Source organism: Gymnoscopelus microlampas, assembly GCF_963454915.1.
Source record: "Gymnoscopelus microlampas genome assembly, chromosome: 24".
NCBI classification, from domain to species: domain Eukaryota; kingdom Metazoa; phylum Chordata; class Actinopteri; order Myctophiformes; family Myctophidae; genus Gymnoscopelus; species Gymnoscopelus microlampas.
Window position 1 is genome coordinate 19,471,873 of NC_139961.1, and position 20,368 is coordinate 19,492,240.

General features: G+C 43.9%; 1 protein-coding gene across 1 annotated transcript in view; it reads right to left on the reverse strand.

Annotated features, from left to right (window-relative positions):
- Positions 1 to 1,158: 1,158 nt before the first annotated feature.
- LOC311041108 (plakophilin-4-like) overlaps positions 1,159 to 20,368 on the reverse strand; it is a gene marked incomplete at its 3' end in the record, with an annotated part of 55,349 nt that continues 36,139 nt past the window's right edge. The window contains exons 9-18 of the mRNA XM_084051595.1: positions 18,881 to 18,998; positions 17,575 to 17,769; positions 15,204 to 15,377; positions 13,699 to 13,849; positions 12,567 to 12,759; positions 10,798 to 10,882; positions 8,917 to 9,034; positions 3,962 to 4,093; positions 2,901 to 2,974; positions 1,159 to 1,425 (exon numbers count right to left, since the gene is read on the reverse strand). Coding sequence (XP_083907721.1) covers positions 1,159 to 1,425; positions 2,901 to 2,974; positions 3,962 to 4,093; positions 8,917 to 9,034; positions 10,798 to 10,882; positions 12,567 to 12,759; positions 13,699 to 13,849; positions 15,204 to 15,377; positions 17,575 to 17,769; positions 18,881 to 18,998 — 1,507 coding nt within the window. The remainder of the gene's footprint in view (positions 1,426 to 2,900; positions 2,975 to 3,961; positions 4,094 to 8,916; positions 9,035 to 10,797; positions 10,883 to 12,566; positions 12,760 to 13,698; positions 13,850 to 15,203; positions 15,378 to 17,574; positions 17,770 to 18,880; positions 18,999 to 20,368) is intronic.

The window sequence follows — 20,368 nt, forward strand, 5'->3', positions numbered from 1 at the left end:
CACACACACACACGCACACACAACATACTCACTGCACGAACACAAAGGAACAGATTGCCATTGAACTGGAATGGGCACTGCATCCACATGCGTTCTCATACACTCAGACTCTAGCACACCCACTCTCATGAACATCCACAGAGACCTTAGTCTCTCAGTTAGCCAGACGATTGGAGCTCTCCACCTATCAAAGAAAGGCAGAACGCTACAAGGGGAGTTAGATATGAATTCCCATTGAAATGAAGGGTCAGACTTTCCTCTGTAAATATAGCTATTTGTATGTGTTGATGACATGTACTAACGTGTTAATATTTGTGTGTATATATATATACATATATATGTCCCCAGGACTATTTTTGTTTTATCGTTTTATCCTACATGTTTTACTGTACCTCAGTATTAATATTTATTTTTGATTAACCCATTAATACCTGGAACGCATCTGTGTCAATTTAGATTTCTTTGGCTATTTTTGAAAAATCTTGAAAAAGAAAGTTTCGATTTTTTTCCAATTTTTTTAAGAATGGCCTCAGGTCTTAATGGGTTAATAAAGTATTAAATCAATCTATCGTCTCAGAATGAAGCACCGCTCTGCTGCAGAGACCGACATGACAGACGCATCGCCGGACGTAGTGGTACTGTAGGTGGAGATCTCCGACCCTCCGGCTACACAAGACTATACACAGACATATAATTATGTTAAACGTGTATATGGCATTCACATGCTTTCTCAAAGTCGCACACACAGGCACCCCCCCACACACACACACACACACACACACACACACACACACACACACACACACACACACGGTTGTATTACTATACTTGTGAGGACATCAGCGTTTTAGGAGAACGATTTTCTGGAATGACTATATCTTTTAATTGACATTTTTAGTCTACAACTGAAAAAAAGCAGATCTACAAGCTCACAACGTGTCGTGCTGCAACGCGCTGTGAGCTTGTAGATCATATATATATATATATAAAAAAATAAAAACAACCATTTCTCACCATGTCTGTTTCTCAAGTTCTACAATTTACTTGTGGGGACGTTAGGCCCTCACAAGTATAGTAACACACACACACACACACGCGCACACACACACACACACACACACACACACACACACACACACACACGCGCGCGCGCGTCTACTACACCCAGGAATCAGGGGACCCGGTGTACTTGCTGGCCCTTTGGGAAGGCCTGCGTGTGGTGGAGTAGAAGTCCACATAGTTTGTGTTGGCTTTGAGTCTGCTGAGGGACTGGCTGCTGTAGCCCTCCGGAGAGGGCGTGGCCAGCTGGGCGGGGTCGTCGTCGTCGTAAGGCTCCTCCCCTCTGTAGTCCTGCGGAGACGTCAGGTACATCCTGTAGTTGTTGTAGTTCTTCCTGTCCGGCTCGTCGTAGAACGGCTCCGGGTGCTGGGGAGGGGACACAAAGGGTGGATATAATATCAGCGGTGGAAAGTAACTAAGTCAATTTACTCAAGTACTGTACTTATGTATTATGTAACTTTGTTGTGAGTATGTTAACCCATTAAGACCTGGAACTGTGTCATTTTTAGATTTGAGCTAAAAAGCATTATTTTATACTTTGGGCTATTCAAAAATAGCAGATCTACAAGCTCATAGCGCGGCACCGAGTGCCGCGCTACGAGCTTGTAGATCTGCTATTTTTGAAAATTTGTGAAAATGTGTGCAAATCTTTGAATATATATATTTTTAAAGCGAACATTTTTAACTCAAATCTTTGCTTCCGGGGGGTCCCTGGAACAAAATATTTTGATCGGGGTCCGCGGCCAAATACATATAATTTTGGGGGTCCTTCACATGAAAAAGTTTGAGCACCACTGATATAGAAACATACGTTTTTCAGAAAACTGTTGGGATTTAGGAGACATGTAGAATCGGCTTCAGGTCTTAAAGGGTTAATATATAACTTATACAATTGGGGTGGTTGGTCTCCCCGCTCTTCTATTGAGACATTTAGATCCTGTGTCTGGTTTAGTATGACCTACGACTCGATCCTGTTTGTGGTTTGACACAGGTCAAAGTGATATTGTATGGTGTATTTTATCTCTGTGAAGCACTTTGTAACTTTGTTTCGGAAGGTGCTATATAAATAAAGCTTTATTATTATTTATTATTATCATATTTCTCCCCTGAGCAAGCAGGCAGGCTCAGTGATAACAATGTCAGCACTTGCACAGGAGACAAGGGTTCAAATCCGGGATAGAGCAGTAAAGTTCCAGCACCCGATATACTATGAATCACCCCATAGTTAGTATATCGGGTGGTTACATAGTGCAACTTTAAGACCTGGAACGCATCTGTGTCACTTTAGGTTTCTTTGGCTATTCAAAAATAGCAGATCTACAAGCTCATAGCGCGGCACCGAGTGCCGCGCTATGAGCTTGTAGATCTGCTATTTAAAAAAAAATAGTAAAACATTTTTTTAATAGTTTTTTCAAAAATCTGTTAGGATTTAGAAAACATTTTAAGAATCGGACTCAGGCCTAAATCTGTTAAGCACAATTTAGAGCTGCTTTTACTTTACTTGAGTATTTCCATTGTCCAATAGTTTATACATCAACAACACTACATATCAGGCAAATATTGTACTTTTATACTTTGGGTATTCAAAAATAGCCGATCTACAAGAGCTCGTAGATAGGCTATTTTTGAAAGATTTTGGCCAATTTTGAAAGCTTTTGAAAAAAAAACTTGAAATGGGACATTCTGCATAAGTGATGCAAGGAATGAGGTGTGATAGGGGGCGAGGTGGAGTCTGAAGAGGTGAGTCTTCAGACATTGGGAGTGAGCCTGCAGTCCTGACTGAGGGGACGGTGGGGTCATTTTTTAGGAGAGGAGAGAGCGTTTGGAGCCGAGTTTCTCACCTGAGCTCTTCTCAGATCCTCTCCAGACTGAGATGAATACGTCCCAATGAAATATGGACTTTTCTTCTCAGAGCCTGAAATGGAAAAAAAAAGCACAACACATCAATGACAGCACAGGCTGCTCTTCAAACGGAATCAATTCTGACTCGCAGCCAATGAATGTGAGTGAAAAAAAAACATACAATAAAATCCTGTTTATGTAAGCAAAAACATCAATAATACTTGAGAGGAAGTGCGACTATTGGCAATGGGTGTGCTGCACCTGCGGTCCTAGGCGCAAGGCCAACTGTCTAATACTGTATGAATGAATGCATGAAGTAAGCAGGTCGGGGTGGCTTATCGGCAGAGAACGCGGCGAGTCTATCCCCTTTTCAATGCTCCAGACCCGTGGGAAATGGATTGCTGAGGTGGAGCTCAGCAGTACTTGCTGTATATCTTAGTTACCCAAGTCGTGCCGTGCTCATACGCTAGATAGTTGGCGGCGCCCGGGATCAAATCCAAAAGCGAGTGCTCAAACCGACTGAGCTATACCCCACGAATGCACAAGTTCATGAATATACAGTATGTACATATTCACTTTTACAGATGGCGGTAATTCTATCAGACGAACACACCTCTGGCAAACTCTGCTCACTTTTGAAACTGTGTCAGAAGTTCCCTGAGGGAATGCATGTATGGGAAGGGAATATTTGATAGTTGCAAAAAATAAACTAAAATAAACTAACAATAAGATCATTACTACGTCCAAATTAACCAACAAACTATACTATTAAAAAGTGTCAAACATTGTCAAATATTACCTAAGAAAGAGACAAATAGTGTGAAAATAGCCGATCTACAAGCTCGGCTATTTTGGCAATGCGAGGCGTCGTGAGCTTGTAGATTGGCTATTTTCACAATATTTATCTGTGGAGCAGAGTCAAACTAAATGTAATGCCTCAACTCCTACAGCTCCATGTGCTTAACAGGGTGGGGGGGGGGGGGGTGGTCCAAAGTTCAAATATGATTATTTTGGGGGGGTCGCGGCCTGAAAAGTTTGTGAACCTTTGGAGCGTACTCACCTGTGTACTGGGGCTTGTGTAAACTGTTGTCTGCGTAGTAGGCATGGAGTTGCATAGATGACTGCGCCCTCTGGTAGTTGGAACTGTGTCTCCTGATGCCCAGCATGGCTGGAGAGGACGTGGCACTGCCACCTTAGGACAACACACCGCACAATAACAATGACTCACTCGAGTTTCCCCTTCAACAATCGTCTTTGGTCAATTTGTTTGGGACGCAAATACATTTGCATGAATGCAAATCAATTCAAAACAGTACAATGCACAACAAATAATGTTGCTGTCGGGCAGAACCCTCTTAACCCATTGAGACCTGAAGAAGCATCTGTGTCACATTTTCATTTGGGCTAAAAAGCATTATTTTACACTTTGGCTATTCAAACATAGCAGCTCGTAGCGCGGCACCGAGTGCCGCGCTACAAGCTTGTAGATCTGCTATTTTTGAGAAATCGTAAAAATGTGTGCAAATCTTTGAATGTATATTTTTTCAAGCAAACATTTGGAACTCAAATCTTTGCTTCTGGCGGTCCCTGGAAAAAAAATATTTTTAGATGGGAGTCCGTGGCCAAATTCATATAATGTTGGGGGTCCTTGACACGAAAAAGTTTGAAAATCACTGATATCGAAACATATGTTTTTCAGAAAACCGTTTTTAGAAAGATTTAGAAGACATTTTGCAGAATCGGAACTATGGTGACCAGATCCAAACAGGGCCAATGAGGGACAGATGAACCCGTTCCGCGGGACATCGCGGGACTCATGCGGGGGGCTCATGCACGCGCGAGCCCCGCCCCCCGCGCGCGCGAATTTTTTTTGCGGTTCTGGGCGGATTGGGTTCGTTTTTTACCAGTTTTTGGTTACTTTATTTCGGTTTTAGGGTTAGGATTCGGGTTAGGTTAGGGTTATGTTATTTAATTATTATTTTTGCCTGATTTGACCGATTTATTATCAAAAAAATTAAACACAATTAAAACTTTTTTTTTTTGCAAAAAGTGGGGGGTATGAAATCTTCTCTGTAATAGGAGTATGATAATAATAACTATAATAGAACTACTATGCAAATAAAAACTTGGATCTGATGGATAGCGTTCTGTGCAGACTGCAGTCAATTTAGAAACACTTGGTTGGACCCTATCTGCTCGTATAGTGTCACTGTTGGCAGGTCCATTGCTCCTAACATCAGAATGGCTGGGCAGCTGCTAAATCCTCTGATCTCTGATGACCATAACATTCTCCTCTTCAATACCTTCGGTTTACCCCCCAACTTGGAAGCAAGCACCAGGAGGTTGTTCGTTTATAATTATTCACCACTTGGTCACTGGTCGTTAGTTTGAGTCCTGGCGGGGTCTATTACTTTTTTTTTCTTTTTCCTCGGTAGCTTTCACTGTTTTAAAATACTTGCTTAAATATGCACACTTTGCAGCTTTTGCACAGATAGCTCTTGTATCCTCTTATATGTTGTTGAGCTGCTGATTATTTTCTTTCCGACTTGTATTCCACCAGCAACACGTGATTTAATTCACTGCTCGTTCACAACAACGCGGCCGCGGCCGCCTCGTCCAAAGAAAAACACTCGCCCCAAAACACACTCGCCCCGGGTATATCTGGCGGCCTCGGTCGGCGAAAAACATAGGGGCGAGTGTGTTTTGGGGCGAGCGTTTTAATTGGGGCATTACATTACATTACATTACATTACAGTCATTTAGCAGACGCTTTTATCCAAAGCGACTTACAATAAGTGCAATCAACAAAGGTAGGGAACGAAAGCTACTAATCACCAGAGGTTATAAGTGCATTTTCTGCAATAACAAGCAACCAAGAGCATACCTAGCGCTAAGGTAAAAGTGCAATATATCAGCTACCTATTTCCTTAAACAGATGAGACAAAATAGCTAAGTCAAATGAGCAGGAGCTAAAAACAAATAATTGTATTGACTAAACAAGATCCAATAAACAATTCAACAATAAAACAAGCATTCGTACAACTAGTTAACAACAAGTAGGCCAGGCAAAGAGGAAGGGTAGTGTTTCCTGAAGAGGTGGGTTTTCAGCCTGCGGCGAAAGATGGGCAGTGACTCTGCTGTCCTGACATCAGTGGGAAGTACATTCCACCACTGTGGGGCCAGAACAGAAAAAAGTCGTGACCGTGTCGATCGACCAGAAGGACCATTGAGTGGCGGGGGAGTCAGTCGCCCCTTGGTGGCAGACCGGAGTGGTCGGGTAGGGTTGTGGGCATTGACCAATACCCGGAGGTAAGAGGGAGCTGTTCCTTTCACTGCCCTATAGGCTAGCACCAGGGTTTTAAACTGAATGCGAGCCGCTACGGGGAGCCAGTGCAGGGAACGGAGAAGGATAGTTGTGTGAGAGAACTTGGGGCGGTTGAACACCAGACGAGCCGCAGCTTTCTGAACAAGCTCCAGGGGTCTGATGGCAGATGCCGGAGCGCCAGCCAGGAGGGAGTTGCAGTAGTCCAGGCGGGAGATGACAAGAGCCTGGATGAGCACCTGGGCTGCCTTCTCCGTGAGGAAGGGCCGAATTCTCCTGATGTTGTAGAGGAGGAATCTGCAGGACCGTGTCACTGATGCGATGTTAGCCGAGAACGACAGTTGATCGTCCAGGGTCACACCCAGATTCTTCGCAGTCCGAGTTGACGTCACCACAGCGTTCTCAATGGTGATGGCCATGTCTCGGTGAGGACAGCCCTTCCCCGGGATGAACATCAGCTCGGTCTTGTCCAGGTTGAGCTTCAGGTGGTTCGTCGACATCCACTCCGAGATGTCAGCCAGACAAGCAGCAATGCGTGCCTCCACTTGTGTGTCAGAGGGGGGGAATGAGAGGATCAGCTGGGTGTCATCGGCATAGCAGTGGTAGGAAAAGCCATGGGAGCGGATGACAGCACCAAGAGATGTAGTGTAGAGAGAGAAGAGAAGAGGACCCAGAACCGAGCCTTGGGGAACCCCAGTAGTGAGCCTGTGTGGTTCTGACACAGACCCTCCCAGCATCACCTGGTAGGAGCGACCCGTCAGGTAGGATGCAAACAGGGAGAGTGCAGAGCCTGAGACACCCATCCCCTCGAGGGTGGAGAGGAGGATCTGATGGTTCACTGTGTCGAACGCTGCAGACAGGTCCAGGAGTATCAGGACAGAGGAGAGAGAGTTCGCTCTAGCGGCATGGAGTGACTCCGCCACTGCCAGGAGGGCAGTCTCTGTCGAGTGACCCACTTTGAACCCAGACTGGTTGGAGTCCAGGAGGTTGTTCTGGTGGAGATACGAGGACAGTTGTTTGAACACAGCACGTTCGAGAGTTTTAGATAGGAAGGATAGAAGGGAAACCGGCCTGTAGTTTTTGACTTCAGAGGGGTCAAGTGTCGGTTTCTTGAGGAGGGGGGTGACTCTGGCAGTCTTGAAAGTAGAGGGAAAGTAACCAGATGTCAGAGAGGTGTTAATAAGGTGGGTTAAGAAGGGAAGAAGTTCAGGTGCAGTGGACTGCAGCAGAGGGGATGGGACAGGGTCCAGAGAGCATGAGGTGGGGCGGCTAGAGGTAACAAGGAGAAGGACCTCGTTAGGAGAAAGGGGAGAAAAGTGGGATAGAGAGGTGGAGGGGGGGGAGAGAGGAGTAGATGAAGCTAGAGAGGGGAGGGTGGAAGAGGGACGGGTGTGGGTAGTGCGCAGGGCACCAGCCGGGGGAGGAGGGAATGAGGATCGGATATCGTTCACCTTCTTGTCAAAGAAGTTGGCGAAATCGTCAGGGACGAGGAGGGAGGAGGGAGGAGGGGGAGGTGGTTGCAGGAGAGAGGAGAAAGTTTCAAAGAGTTTTTTAGGGTTAGAAGCAGAAGTCTGAATTTTAGTGCAGAAGAAAGCAGCTTTAGCAGCTGATAGAGAGGAGGAAAAGGCAGCGTTCTCCTCTCGAGTCTCGACAGACACACACACACACACACACACACACACACACACTCACACTCGGCTCGCCCCCTGATGACAGGCTCCACTGCTCCGCTGCGCTGCGCACAGCCAGTTAATTGATAAAATCAAGATTTTAAACGCATATTTGAAAACTGGAGCCTATCAATCAAAATGCGGGACAGCGTCTCAATTTGCGGGACGCTTGAAAAGTCACTGAAATGCGGGACTGTCCCGCACAAAACGGGACATATGGTCACCCTAATCGGAACCTCAGGCCTCAATCTAGCTTGTAGATTTGTTTTTGCTATTTCTGAATTTCATTCCTGGTGGAAACCTCATATGTCACCCGACAGCAACGATAAGACAGTAAAATAGACACACAGATACGAACAGAGGGACAGATCATCTTTTTTCATATAAGGTATTGTAATGAAACCTCGTTTATTCTGGAGGAGTTGAGGAAGGGGTTTGCATCTGTTCAATAGACTCTATGCACAGCAGCCATATTGGGAATGAATTGGGCCCCTTCCTTACTTCCTTCACAGGTGTTACGAATGATACTAATTAAGGCTCAGTTCCATTTAGTGTGGCATAGTGGGTGTCTTATTTTCAAGGATCCCCATAACCCCATAACATTTGTACACTCTCAGAGTTACACACCCACCATAAGGGGCCATTTGGGAACCAAAATGGAGTGTTTCTAGTGAGCCAACATGCACGATATCAGCACCCTGACCAGAATGGAACAGAGCCTTCATTAGTATCTTTGGTAACACCTGTGAAGGAAGTAAGAAGAGGCCCAATTTCTTTCCAATATGGCTGCTGTGCATAGAGCCTATTTGCAAAATACCACACACACACATGGTATTACTACTGGACTTCACCTGATTGGATGATGGGGGACCAGGGCCTCTCACTTGATTGGATGAGGGGGGGGACTAGGATCTCTCACCTGATTGGATGAGGGGGGGGGACTAGGATCTCTCACCTGATTGGATGAGGGGGGGACTAGGATCTCTCACCTGATTGGATGAGGGGGGGACTAGGATCTCTCACCTGATTGGATGACGGGGGACATCTGCAGGGGGCTGGTGGGTAGGGTTGGCTGTGAGCGGTAGCGGTCTCGCTCCAGTGTGGATACAGGAGTGATGAAATGGGTGTAGTTCCAGCCATCCTACAGGACACAGGGCACAGGTTACATCTACAGTTCATAGTTACAGTACACATTAGAAACGTTTTAAAGTGCAATTGGAGGAAAAACATTATAATATACTCGTATATAGTTACTGTTGGGTGGAAACCCTGTATGTCCAAATGTAGTTATCATTTAGTCCGGGGGTCTTCAACGTTTTCAGGCCAAGGACCCCCTAGCTGAGAGAGAGATGGAGCAGGGACCCCCTACTCTATATTGTATAATATTGTGTTTCAGATTAAAGGCGCTGACAGCTTGTAGATCTGCTATTTTCGGCTAATGTTCCCCTCAGAAAAGGAATTCTAGGGTTCACGTGGTTAATGTAAAAAAATGAAATCCTATCACACAAAGATTTGGCGGACCCCCTGTAGTAGCTCTGAGGACCCCCTAGGGGTCCCGGACCCCCTGTTGAAGACCCCTGATTTAGTCACAAGCTCTTCTTAATACTTTACATTGGTTCAATATTTATAACACCCAGAGACACGCTTAACCACTTTCACTTTAAAAAAAAATCAGAAATAGTGATTAGTGAATAGCAGATCTACAAGCTCACAAAATGTCTTACCGCGTACAATGAAGTAGGACATTTAGAAGAAAAAAAAAAAAGAAAAAAAAAACACACTAAAAGTTCAAATATGGAGATACAAGGTTTCGCAATAAAGGGCTCATAAACTCCAAGATAACCTAAACCAGGGACTGCGAGTCTTTGGGTCGATATTACATTAAAATAGCGTTGCAAGGGAACATCCAAATCAAATTACTGATGACTGATGTAGCAGCACCGTGGAGCTACCTAGGATCAGAGCATAAATAGATCTGGACGCCTCCTTCTAACCCCGGCAGCTTGTTATTGAATCTGCCTCCTGAGGAAGCATGTTAATATAATCAACTCCGACTCAACTTCATTGAAGGGCGTTTAACCTACTGTAGGCTTGACTGGGCAGCCTTCTTTCATAAACAATTGACAGACAGACAGCCAGGCACGCACGCACACATAGGTTTGTATTACTATATTATATACTATACTGTATTTGTGAGGATCAACGTTTTAGGACAGCAATTTTACAAAGCAATAGACTTTGAGGCCGCTACGTGGCCTTCAAATCTAGTCCCATATTGTACTAGCAGAGCAATGGTCACAGAATTATGACCATTTGAAGTGTTCACTGCTGTAGTGCCCCCTATGTGTGCAATTTAGGTTTTTGTGACTATTCTCATGCCAGACCCCTGAACAGTGTTTGTGCCAAGTTTGGAGCAACAGTGTGCCTGTGGCCCCTATATTCTCATGGCAGTCCCCTGAACATTCTCTCCCCAAACTCTCCCCGTACCCCTTCCTGCCTCCTTCTGTTCGATTGATGCTAGCGACCGAGAAATGACGACCATGCAGACATTTGTTGTTTTTGATACTTTTCTGGATCAAAAACATGAGATACATTTATTTTTGTTGAGTTTTTTGGGGCTACGCCAGCGGTCCAGGCCAGGCTTGCTTGTATTGACCAAAATGTAATTTAGACAGCATGTTATTTAAACAGATGCTCGGTTTACCTGGCATCCAACCTATAGTTCCACTGTACAGATTATTATTATTATTTTGAAAGTATATTGTTTAGACCGATGCTAGGTTCCTGGTTTACCTGTGATCCTAAAGTTCACTGAGGCACTACACTGTCTCTCTCTGCATTTGAAGTCAATCTGGATAAGAGTGTCTGCTAAATGTCTACATTGTAACAGTGTTTGGTGCAGACCTGTTTATAGAGGCTCCTCAGCTCTCTGTACTGCCACATAGTGTTCAACACCTGGGCTGCTGCCTTCACCACCTTCATAGAATACCTGAGATAGAAAAGACACACACATTATCACCAAATTCATAGAATACCCTGGGATTGAAACGCACACGCACACACGCGCACGCACACACACACACACACACACACACACACACACACACACACACACACACACACACACACACACACACACACACACACACACACACACACACACACACACACACACACACACACACACACACACACACACCACCTTCATAGAATACCTGGGATACGAAACACACACATTATCACCATCGATCTGGCATGCTTCACTGTTTAATTCAATCACTCTCAACATTTTTACTTTCAAAGACCCCCAGTTAGAAATGCATTATGCCACGGACCCCCCATTTGATAGCATTTATTTAAATTCGGAGGACCCCGTAAAATCCTCAGTGCTAATTTAACTGAATGTGTACAAATGGACACTACCCCGGATTTGAACTCGGGTCTCCTGTCAAGTGCTGACATCTTTACCACTGAACCAGCAGAGCCTCCCTGCTTGCTTAAGTAAGAAATTGAATGTTGACCTTCAGGTCAAAACCAGAAACAAGATTGTGTCAAAGGTTTTGTCCAACCTATAGAGACATACTGTATGTTCTAAATGTCTCAATAGAAGAGCAGGGAGACCAAATACAACCACCCCACTTGTGTAAGTTATATTGTATTTACATACTCACAGTGGTTCTCACACTTTTTCATGCCAGGGACCCCCAAATTGACACTTATTAGCCCGTGGACCCCCATTTGAAAAGATAAGCCAGGGACCCCCATAAGAGAAGATTTTTTTACGGCTCTAGCATTGATTCTCAACCATTTTAATTTCAAGGACCCCCAGTCTGACATGCATTAGGGCTACGGACCCCCATGTAATGGCATTTATATCGCTGGAACCCCAATTCATATTGTAAAATCAATGTTAATTTAACTCTGAGACACAGAGTTGGAACTCCGTGTCTCAGAGTTACAGAGTGTACAAATGGAACCAAATGGACACGTTAGGGTCCATTTGGTTCCATTTATCTCAGAGTTAAAGACCCATAAGGGTCCATTTGGTTCCTATCCATCATTTAGCTGGGAACCCCCTGGAACCCCCTCAAGTACCCCTGGGGGTCCCCGGACCGCACTTTGAGAACCAATGCTCTATCAAACATATTGGACACAATGACATTTTATCCACACAAAAAAGAAGTTACATAATACAGCTTTTAAGTCGAAAATCACAGTACTACCTCTACCATGTCTCACACATGTACAGATGTGCCACTTCAAAACTTCACATGTCCTGCCATCGCCAAGACAGTACATTTTCAGAGGATTCCCAGGGCAATAAGAGGGACAAAGGGGCATTTAAAATGCTGAATTATTTTGATGATCACTGCTTTTATGATGCTAATTAATTTGAGCAACTGGTCAAATCACCTTTCGCCTCATAATGAGTCTGACACCTTGTTCAACACACATTCTTTTGTTCTCATGTATATGGATGTCTGTTGAAGGGAAAAACGGGGGTGTGTAGTGACAACTTCTTTTCAGGGGCAAAACAGTGCATTTTAAGGGCAGAAAAGGGAGGAAAAAAAATGCATTTTCAGGGCACTATCAGGGAAAGAACAGTAACGTGTGAAGTTTTGAAGTGGCACATCTGTACATGTCCTCGCTTCTCCGCGACGTCCGCGTCTCACCCCTTCCCCCGTCCCTTGCTGATGTCCACCAGCTTCTCGATGCCTCCGCTGTCGGCCAGGGCCTTGGCGTTCTCCATGTTGCGGCTGGTGACCTCGTGCAGCGTGCAGCACACCGACGCCACCGTGTCGTCGGACAGCATGGAGGGGTTGGTCCCCGGCAGGCGGTTCACCAGGTCACGCATGGCGTACTTCCCTGGAAGGACCACACGGGGGACACTCAGCCTCTGTGCGGGGTACTGTGTGTGTGTGTGTGTGCGTGCGTGTGTGTGTAGGGCTGTACACATTTAAGTTGACGATTAATTGTCACTCAAATAATTGTGATTAACGAGTTAATTGTGTGTTTGGAACATAAGATTTTTTTTTTTTGGTTTTGTTTGCCTTTTAGGCTTCGTAATCAAACATTGCACAGATGGCGTATTATGACAAATAATTAAAAATAAGAAACTATTGACATTTTTTATAATTTTATACATGTACAAATTGCAGAAATAGCTGATCTACAAGCTTACTCCGTGACGTGTCTCAGAAATAGCTGATCTACAAGCTTGCAAGGTGACTCCCTGAACCGGAAGTTTACGGAATGCACTGGAGTCTATGAGCGTTTGTGTCACTACTTCGATTTTACATGAACCACGTGACCGGCACTGTTTCTGCCCCCTTCGTTGACGTTAACTCTCCAATAGAAGGCTCTGGGATTAGGCATTTAGGAGTTACTGTAGGTTTATGGTTAGAGGTTAGGAGTTAGGGGTTAGGTGTAGGGTTGAAAATAGCAAACAAAGGTAGAAACGCCATTTCCAACAAAAATGAGGTCCGTACAAGGATATACCTACAATATACACATCGTTGCTATCGGGTGGAAACCTTGTATAGGTTTTTGTATAGGGCTGTATAGGGTTGCGATGCGACCCGGTGTGAGCTTGTAGATCGGCTATTTTCACTACTTTTGTGCGACACTCTTGTATGATGAAGTAGGGCATTCATTTGCAAAACAAAAGTAAAAAGTAAAACTATTTAGATACAAGGTTTTTGCCCGACGGCAACGATATACAGTACAGTAGTACAGTGTGTGTGTGTGTGTGTGTGTGTGTGTGTGTGTGTGTGTGTGTGTGTGTGTGTGTGTACGTGTATTAACCTATGAGCTCCTTATTCCTGGTGTCCAGGGCCATGTTTCTCAGGGCCGTGGCCACGGAGCACACCACCCGGTCGTTGTCCATCCTCAGCAGCTCCACCAGGATGGGAAGGCCTTTCTCCTTACGCACCGCCGCACGGATGTAGGACGAGAACTGCACACACACACACACACACACACACACATACACACACACACACACACACACACACACACACACACACATATTCACAAACATCACTACACCTACCCCTAAAACTGGTCAACCACCTGGCCAACCACCAAGACCAGCTAAAAAGTGGCGAAAGCACACTCTACGGTGGTCACCAACTAAGACCAGCTAAAACCAGCTGAGACCAGCTAAAACCAGCTGGTCCAGCTTATGCTGGTCTCAGCTGTTTTTTTCAGCAGGATGAACAGACCACAACAGCGTTTTACCACAAAGTTAAATCCTCATTTGTGTTCATTTGCGTCAGAGAGCATTACAAAATAATGTAAGGTTACATTTGTCAACTCTCTTGAATTACAAATGGACAGTGGTGGAAAAAGTCCTCAAATGTTTTACTTAAGTAAAAGTATCAAGACTGCAATGTTAAAAGTAAAAGTCTGGAATAAAAAATGTACTTGAGTAAAAGTGCAAAAGCATTGGTATCAAAATGTATTTAAAGTACCAAGAGTAAAAGTACTAAAATGTTTGAAAATAGCAGATCTACAAGCTCACAATGCGTTGTGAGCTTGTAGATCGGCTATTTTCAAATAGGTATAAAATAGGGCCAAAGTGGTTAATGTTTGTTTTATAATGTAATCATTTATATCTGCAAAGTAACTAGTACTGTAACTACATTTTTCAAATAATTGTAGTAGAGTAAAAGTACAATATTTGCCTCTGAAATCTAGTGGAGTAGAAGTAAAAGTATTGAAAATTGTAAATACTCCAGTAAAGTAAAAAATACCTCAAAATTGCACTTAAGTACAGCTGTTACCTGTTACCTATCCACTTCGTGCCTTGTGGCACATAAGGCCTTACTTAAGTACAGCACTTGAGTAAATGTACTTAGTTACTTTACACCACTGCAAATGGATAAATGATTTTACAGTGTAAACTTTACTGTACTCTAGCAGAGCCCAGACTGTGTGCCGAGGCACACTCGTGTGCCAAACTATTAAAAAAGTTATGAATTACTTTAAATTCATAACTCAAGGCCAGAAGGCAGAGAGGCATAGATACATTTCTGTCCTGTCTGTCCATCTGTCTGTCTGTCTGTACACAGCTAATCTCGCAAACCGTTCGACCATCATTAAAATATATATATATTTTCCCCCCGATGGAAGCAGAGACAATCCTCCGTCTTTTGCGACACTCGCTGTGTCGATCGTCCTGGATCGAAATATTCTGTGGCTCTTGAAATGTTAGTAAAAATGCTCAAAAACGCTGGCAAGGTCGGCTATAGACGATGTTTTACTCTGGCAGTTAATGAGCTGAAGCGGTGAAGTTCACGGTTGTTTACCTTCCAGTTCCCCGCCGAGAGGTTCTGCAGGGAGCCGGCTGCTCCCTCCAGGGTGGCGGGGTTGGAGCTCTCCGCCAGCAGGCTGAGGTAAGGTTTGACCACGGTGGGGTGCCACAACAACTCGGCCCCCCGCAGCTTCTGGGAGAAGCCGGGGATGGGTCCCACGCCGTCCCACTGAGGGAACACAGAGAGGACACAAACAAACAGCAATTACAATGAAGTACAATCAGTAGAACGATCGAATCACATTAACTTAGTTTCTACATTATCTACAGTCAATATATATATACTAGATGTGAGGCCCCTCACATCTAGGCCCTAGATCTGAGGGGCCCTCACATCTAGGCCCGATCCGAGGTTGGTCCAGACAGAGTCCAAAACTCATCAGATGTCAGGGCCCCTTCAAACTCTCCAAACATTTCCTCTGTCATCCCTTCTAAATAGTCAATTTCCTCCTTGTGCTTTAGTGGTTTGTGTAACAGATTCACATCATCATCCTCTTTATCCTTGCCCACATTGTATTGTTCAAGTTCTTCCCTATTTACTTGGCTGGTGTCTTCTTGGCTCAAAGTTAAGCCACCATCGCTTTGCTTTGCGGCCCTAACCTCTAGTCACATCCTCCCAACCTCTGTGATAAAGAGGTCAGACTTCCTGTATCTGGTTGCTATGGCAACCTGCCAGATCAGGCTGAGGGTCTGATAGGCAAATCAGAGAATCAATCAAACCGAGAGTCCGATCACTGGTCGAGGTGGGGTAAGATGCCTAAAACATAGCCAGAGCTCTGATCAACAGTCTGTGACGGGTCTTGGAGGCATGTGGAGTGATCCTGTGCTTGCGAATCGCCGCCGAACTTCGGAGCTTTTGTCAATTATACAGTAGTAAGATATATATATATATATATATTTAACCCATTAAGACCGGGAATGCATCTGTGTCATTTTAGATTTCTTTGGCTATTCAAAAATAGCAGATATACAAGCTCATAGCGTGGCATCGAGTGCCGCGCTATGAGCTTGAAGATCTGCTACTTTTGAAAAATCCAGAACATTTGAATATATATTTTTAAGCGAACATTTGTAACTCAAATCTTTGCTTCTGTGGGTCCCTGGAACAAAATATTTTGAGATATATATATTTTTTTTGTAAAAAAAATAAAATAAAAAACTGTTAGGATTTAGAAAACATTATTAGAATCGGCCTCAGGTCTTAATGGGTTAAGATGAATCTATCAATTTGAACTCCAAGACAGTACAAATGTACTACATTCATGTGTATCTCAGAGTTATATATAGGGATACCATTTGTTTTTCTCCAGTCAGAAGAACAAATACAAGATACAGGATAAACAAGTGAAATTAGAAGTGATGAAACAAAAACAAAATAGACAAAATTGTAACTGTAACACTATAAAACTGATGCTGGTGATGTATTTGCTGGGTTCCGTCTCCTGATTGGATAATGATATACTGTAGCACTTTTCATACATAGAAATGCAGCTCAAAGTGCTGTACAATACAACAAAAGGAAATATGCAAAAATGCATAAACAAAAAAAAAAGCAGCATCAGCGTGTGCTGAATGGTACAGTCTGTGCAAACAGCAGTGGAGCAATAAATTAAAGAACAAATGTTTTATTGTTCAAAAATAAAATTGTAAAAAAAAAAACGTATGGGTCCATTTGATTCCAATTCTACACTTTTATCATTAGAACTTCACAGTGTAGATTGGGGTCCCAGCCTAATGCATATAAAACAGGGGGTCCTTGAAATGAAAAAAAGTTTCTTTAACCCATTAAGACCCGAGGCCGATCAGAATTATATGCATTTTGCTGCAGACCCCCAACTCAAAATATGTTGTTCCAGGGACCCCCAGAAGCAAAGATTTGAGTTCAAAATGCTCGTTTTATATATTATACCACCTCCCCCATGACAGCCAGGGCACCTGATGGAGGGGAAAGGAACTGGTTGGAATAACGTGTTCCTTCCACGCGCTACGTCCTACTGGGGAAACTCCCCCCTGTCAGGTGACAAGAAGGTCAGTTGGCTCTCATGCATTGAAGGAGGCATGAGCTCGGCCCTGGGCTCCCTAGGCTGGTGGGGGGAGTGTAGCGCCCAGGATCACTTAGAAAATTGGCACCGGGTGAAAAAAGGGTTACAAAATCGTGGGATAAAAAAAAATATATATTTTTTTAAATGCTCGTTTTAAAAACAATATATATTCAAAGATTTACACAAATCTTCCCGATGTTTCAAAAATAGCAGATCTACAAGCTCATAGCGCGGCACGAAGTAGCCAAAGAATAAAAAAATTGTTAGAGTGGTCACACAGATGCGGTCCCGTTTTTTTGGGGGGGGGGGCGGGTTGTTGGGTACCTTGTCGTCGGCCCACCCTCCTCTCTTCCTGCCTCTTCTCCTCTTGCCCCAGCACAGGTAGTCCAGGTCCTTGCCTGGAGACGAGAAGCCCAGCAACGCGTCCAGCTCCTGGTTGCCTAGGAGACGAGAGGAGGGCATCTCCACCTCCAGGCGATACGAGAGGTTCCTCAGCGTGCAAACGCTGTTCTCCACAATCTGAGGCGCACGCGGAGAGAGAAACATCGATTTTATAATGATATCATCAAGCATGTGGATTTCATAATAATATCATAAAAAAAACAACTATCTGGGGTTCAGGAGCACTACTGGATATACTCACACATATATCATCCCTATACGTCCAAAACTGTTACTTTTCAAGAAATGTAACCTTTTTTTACCTGTGTTCCTTAGTCACAAACTCTTGTTAATACTTTTCATTGGTTCAATATTTATTAAAAAAAAATAAACACTCAGCTTTTCAAATAGTGAAGATCACAAAGTGTCGCATTGCAAAACGTTGTGAGCTTGTAGATCGGCTATATCGCCCCCCATTTGTAAGGAACACGCATTTGTGGGATGAGCAGCACAGCTGAGTATATGGGTTGCGGCCATAAAAGAATTGCAGATAAGCTCACAACGCGTTTTTATTTTATTTAACACATTGAGTGCCATAAACGGTCCGGACCGTTTTTGGCCCATTTTTTTTTTATACGTGGGGCCCACGTGGGGCGCTCTAACGAAACTTTGGGATCATCCAAGGAGTCTCTGAGAAGGAGAGGCCGGGTGTGGATCCATGTCAAAAATCCTTCCGGCCGGCCGCTCCAATGTTAACTCCTTGACTAAAAGCTTAATATCTCCATTTCTTTTTAACGTGGTGGAAGCGAGCCGTTTTCGATCGGCGATCACTCTGCAATGGAGGATCGCGTTGGAAATATTATTGTTCCAGGCGTTAGTCGGGACCCTCCGCCGTCTCGCCCGCACGCTTTGTTTACATGCACTTCCGCGTCGGGGCTTCTACAGCACGAAACATATCAACGTAAGTGGATGGAAGATATGCAGACACTGAACGTACCCTATTTTTAATAAACCTCTGGCACACGATGTGTTAAATATCTTGACAAACTTTGAATAATTATCAACGAAAATCTGTTATGGTGCACAAATCTGCTTGGCACAAAATCTTTTCAAATGGGGGTCCGCGGTCAAATTCATATACATTTGGGGGTCCTTGACATGAAAATATTTGTTTAACAACTGATACACAGTACAGTACTTGTCCCAGTGGCTGCAGCAGTGCAGCGCGGCCAGCAGGGGTCGGTGTTACCTTGCTGTCGTAGTCGGAGGTGTTGACACAGGCTTTGAGCACGTAGAGCAGAGAGTCCACCAGACCCTCACAGCATCTCAGCTGACTCCTGGCCTCCTCCCCGGCTGAACTCAGGTTCCTGACACACACACACACACACGCACACGCACACACACACACACACACACACACAAACACACACACACACACACACAATGTTTGAGTATTGCCGCCAAAATGTACTTACAGTACCAAGTGTAAAATTACTAATAATTTTGCAGATTCGTTCTACTATTAGTAGTGCATTAATGTGGAAGCTGGTAAAGGTGGGCGGATTTTAATGACTTCATGTGCTGCTGGGTAGTTTAACCTATAAACTATAATAATACATCACTTAATGTATGTTTTAAGTCTGAAAAGTAACACTGTACTTAAGTGCAGTTCTTCAGTAGATATATTTGGTTACTTCCCACCACAAATGAAACCCATGACTCTTGGAATTTCTCTCAGACTCATTTGAAATTCGTTCAGAATGAGATGCAGTGCCACCATTCTGCCACAAGGTGGCTGTGCAAAACCTGCCCGGATACAGAACGGTGGGGTAAGCAGCCTTCGTCCAATAGAAGCGTTCAAGGCGGTCTGTTGAAAAGCAGACAAGGGGAGGCTGCACAATGGTACACATGTGTACCATCTCTACCAGCACAATGGTTCACATCTGTACCATCGCTATCGACAATCCACACCCCTGACACCGATAATGGAGAGAAACACACACTCAAATCCCCAGTGTTTATTTAACTCTGAAAGTATACAAACGTTACCAACGGGTCCATGTGGTTACAGAAATGTATAAATCAAGATTTGTTTGTCTGTCTGTCAAAATGGACCTTCGAGGGACCTGAAAGTATACAAATATAACTGTGCTGCCTTGGCAGTCAGTATTTTATTTTGTTGTTTGGCACCCCCTGTGTGTGGTGTGTGTAACTGCATTTAAGTGATGTTAAGGTCAGGCTGCCCTGTAAGGTTCTAATTGATGATGTCACCATGACCTAGTAGTCATTATGATCAAAGCAGTCCAACAGGTGCGTCTAGTAAGTTTGATTAGACACTGCTGATTAGTCTAACAGAGTGCAGAGCTGTTCAGTTTTACCTGTACCAAGCCCAGAGAAGGATGTGCCTTTTCTTCTCTCTTCTTTATACGTTTTAGATCTTTGAAAGCATCGTTGGTAAGAGCTAAAAATACTTTGACTTTGTTTTATGCATGTTCTTACAATTAAGAGACATTTGTTCAAGTTCATGTGGATTTAATACAAACACTGTATTCATTTTTGGGCAATATGTTTGTACCCTGCTAATTAAGAGTGTGTGCTGATACATTGTATTTTTGCAAACATCATACTTACCTTAGCCTTTGTTTATGTAACAATTGGAAGCTTTGTGTAACGTTGGGATTGTTTTGTGATATATTCATACTTACCTTGTACTAGCATTTATGTGATTTATACACAT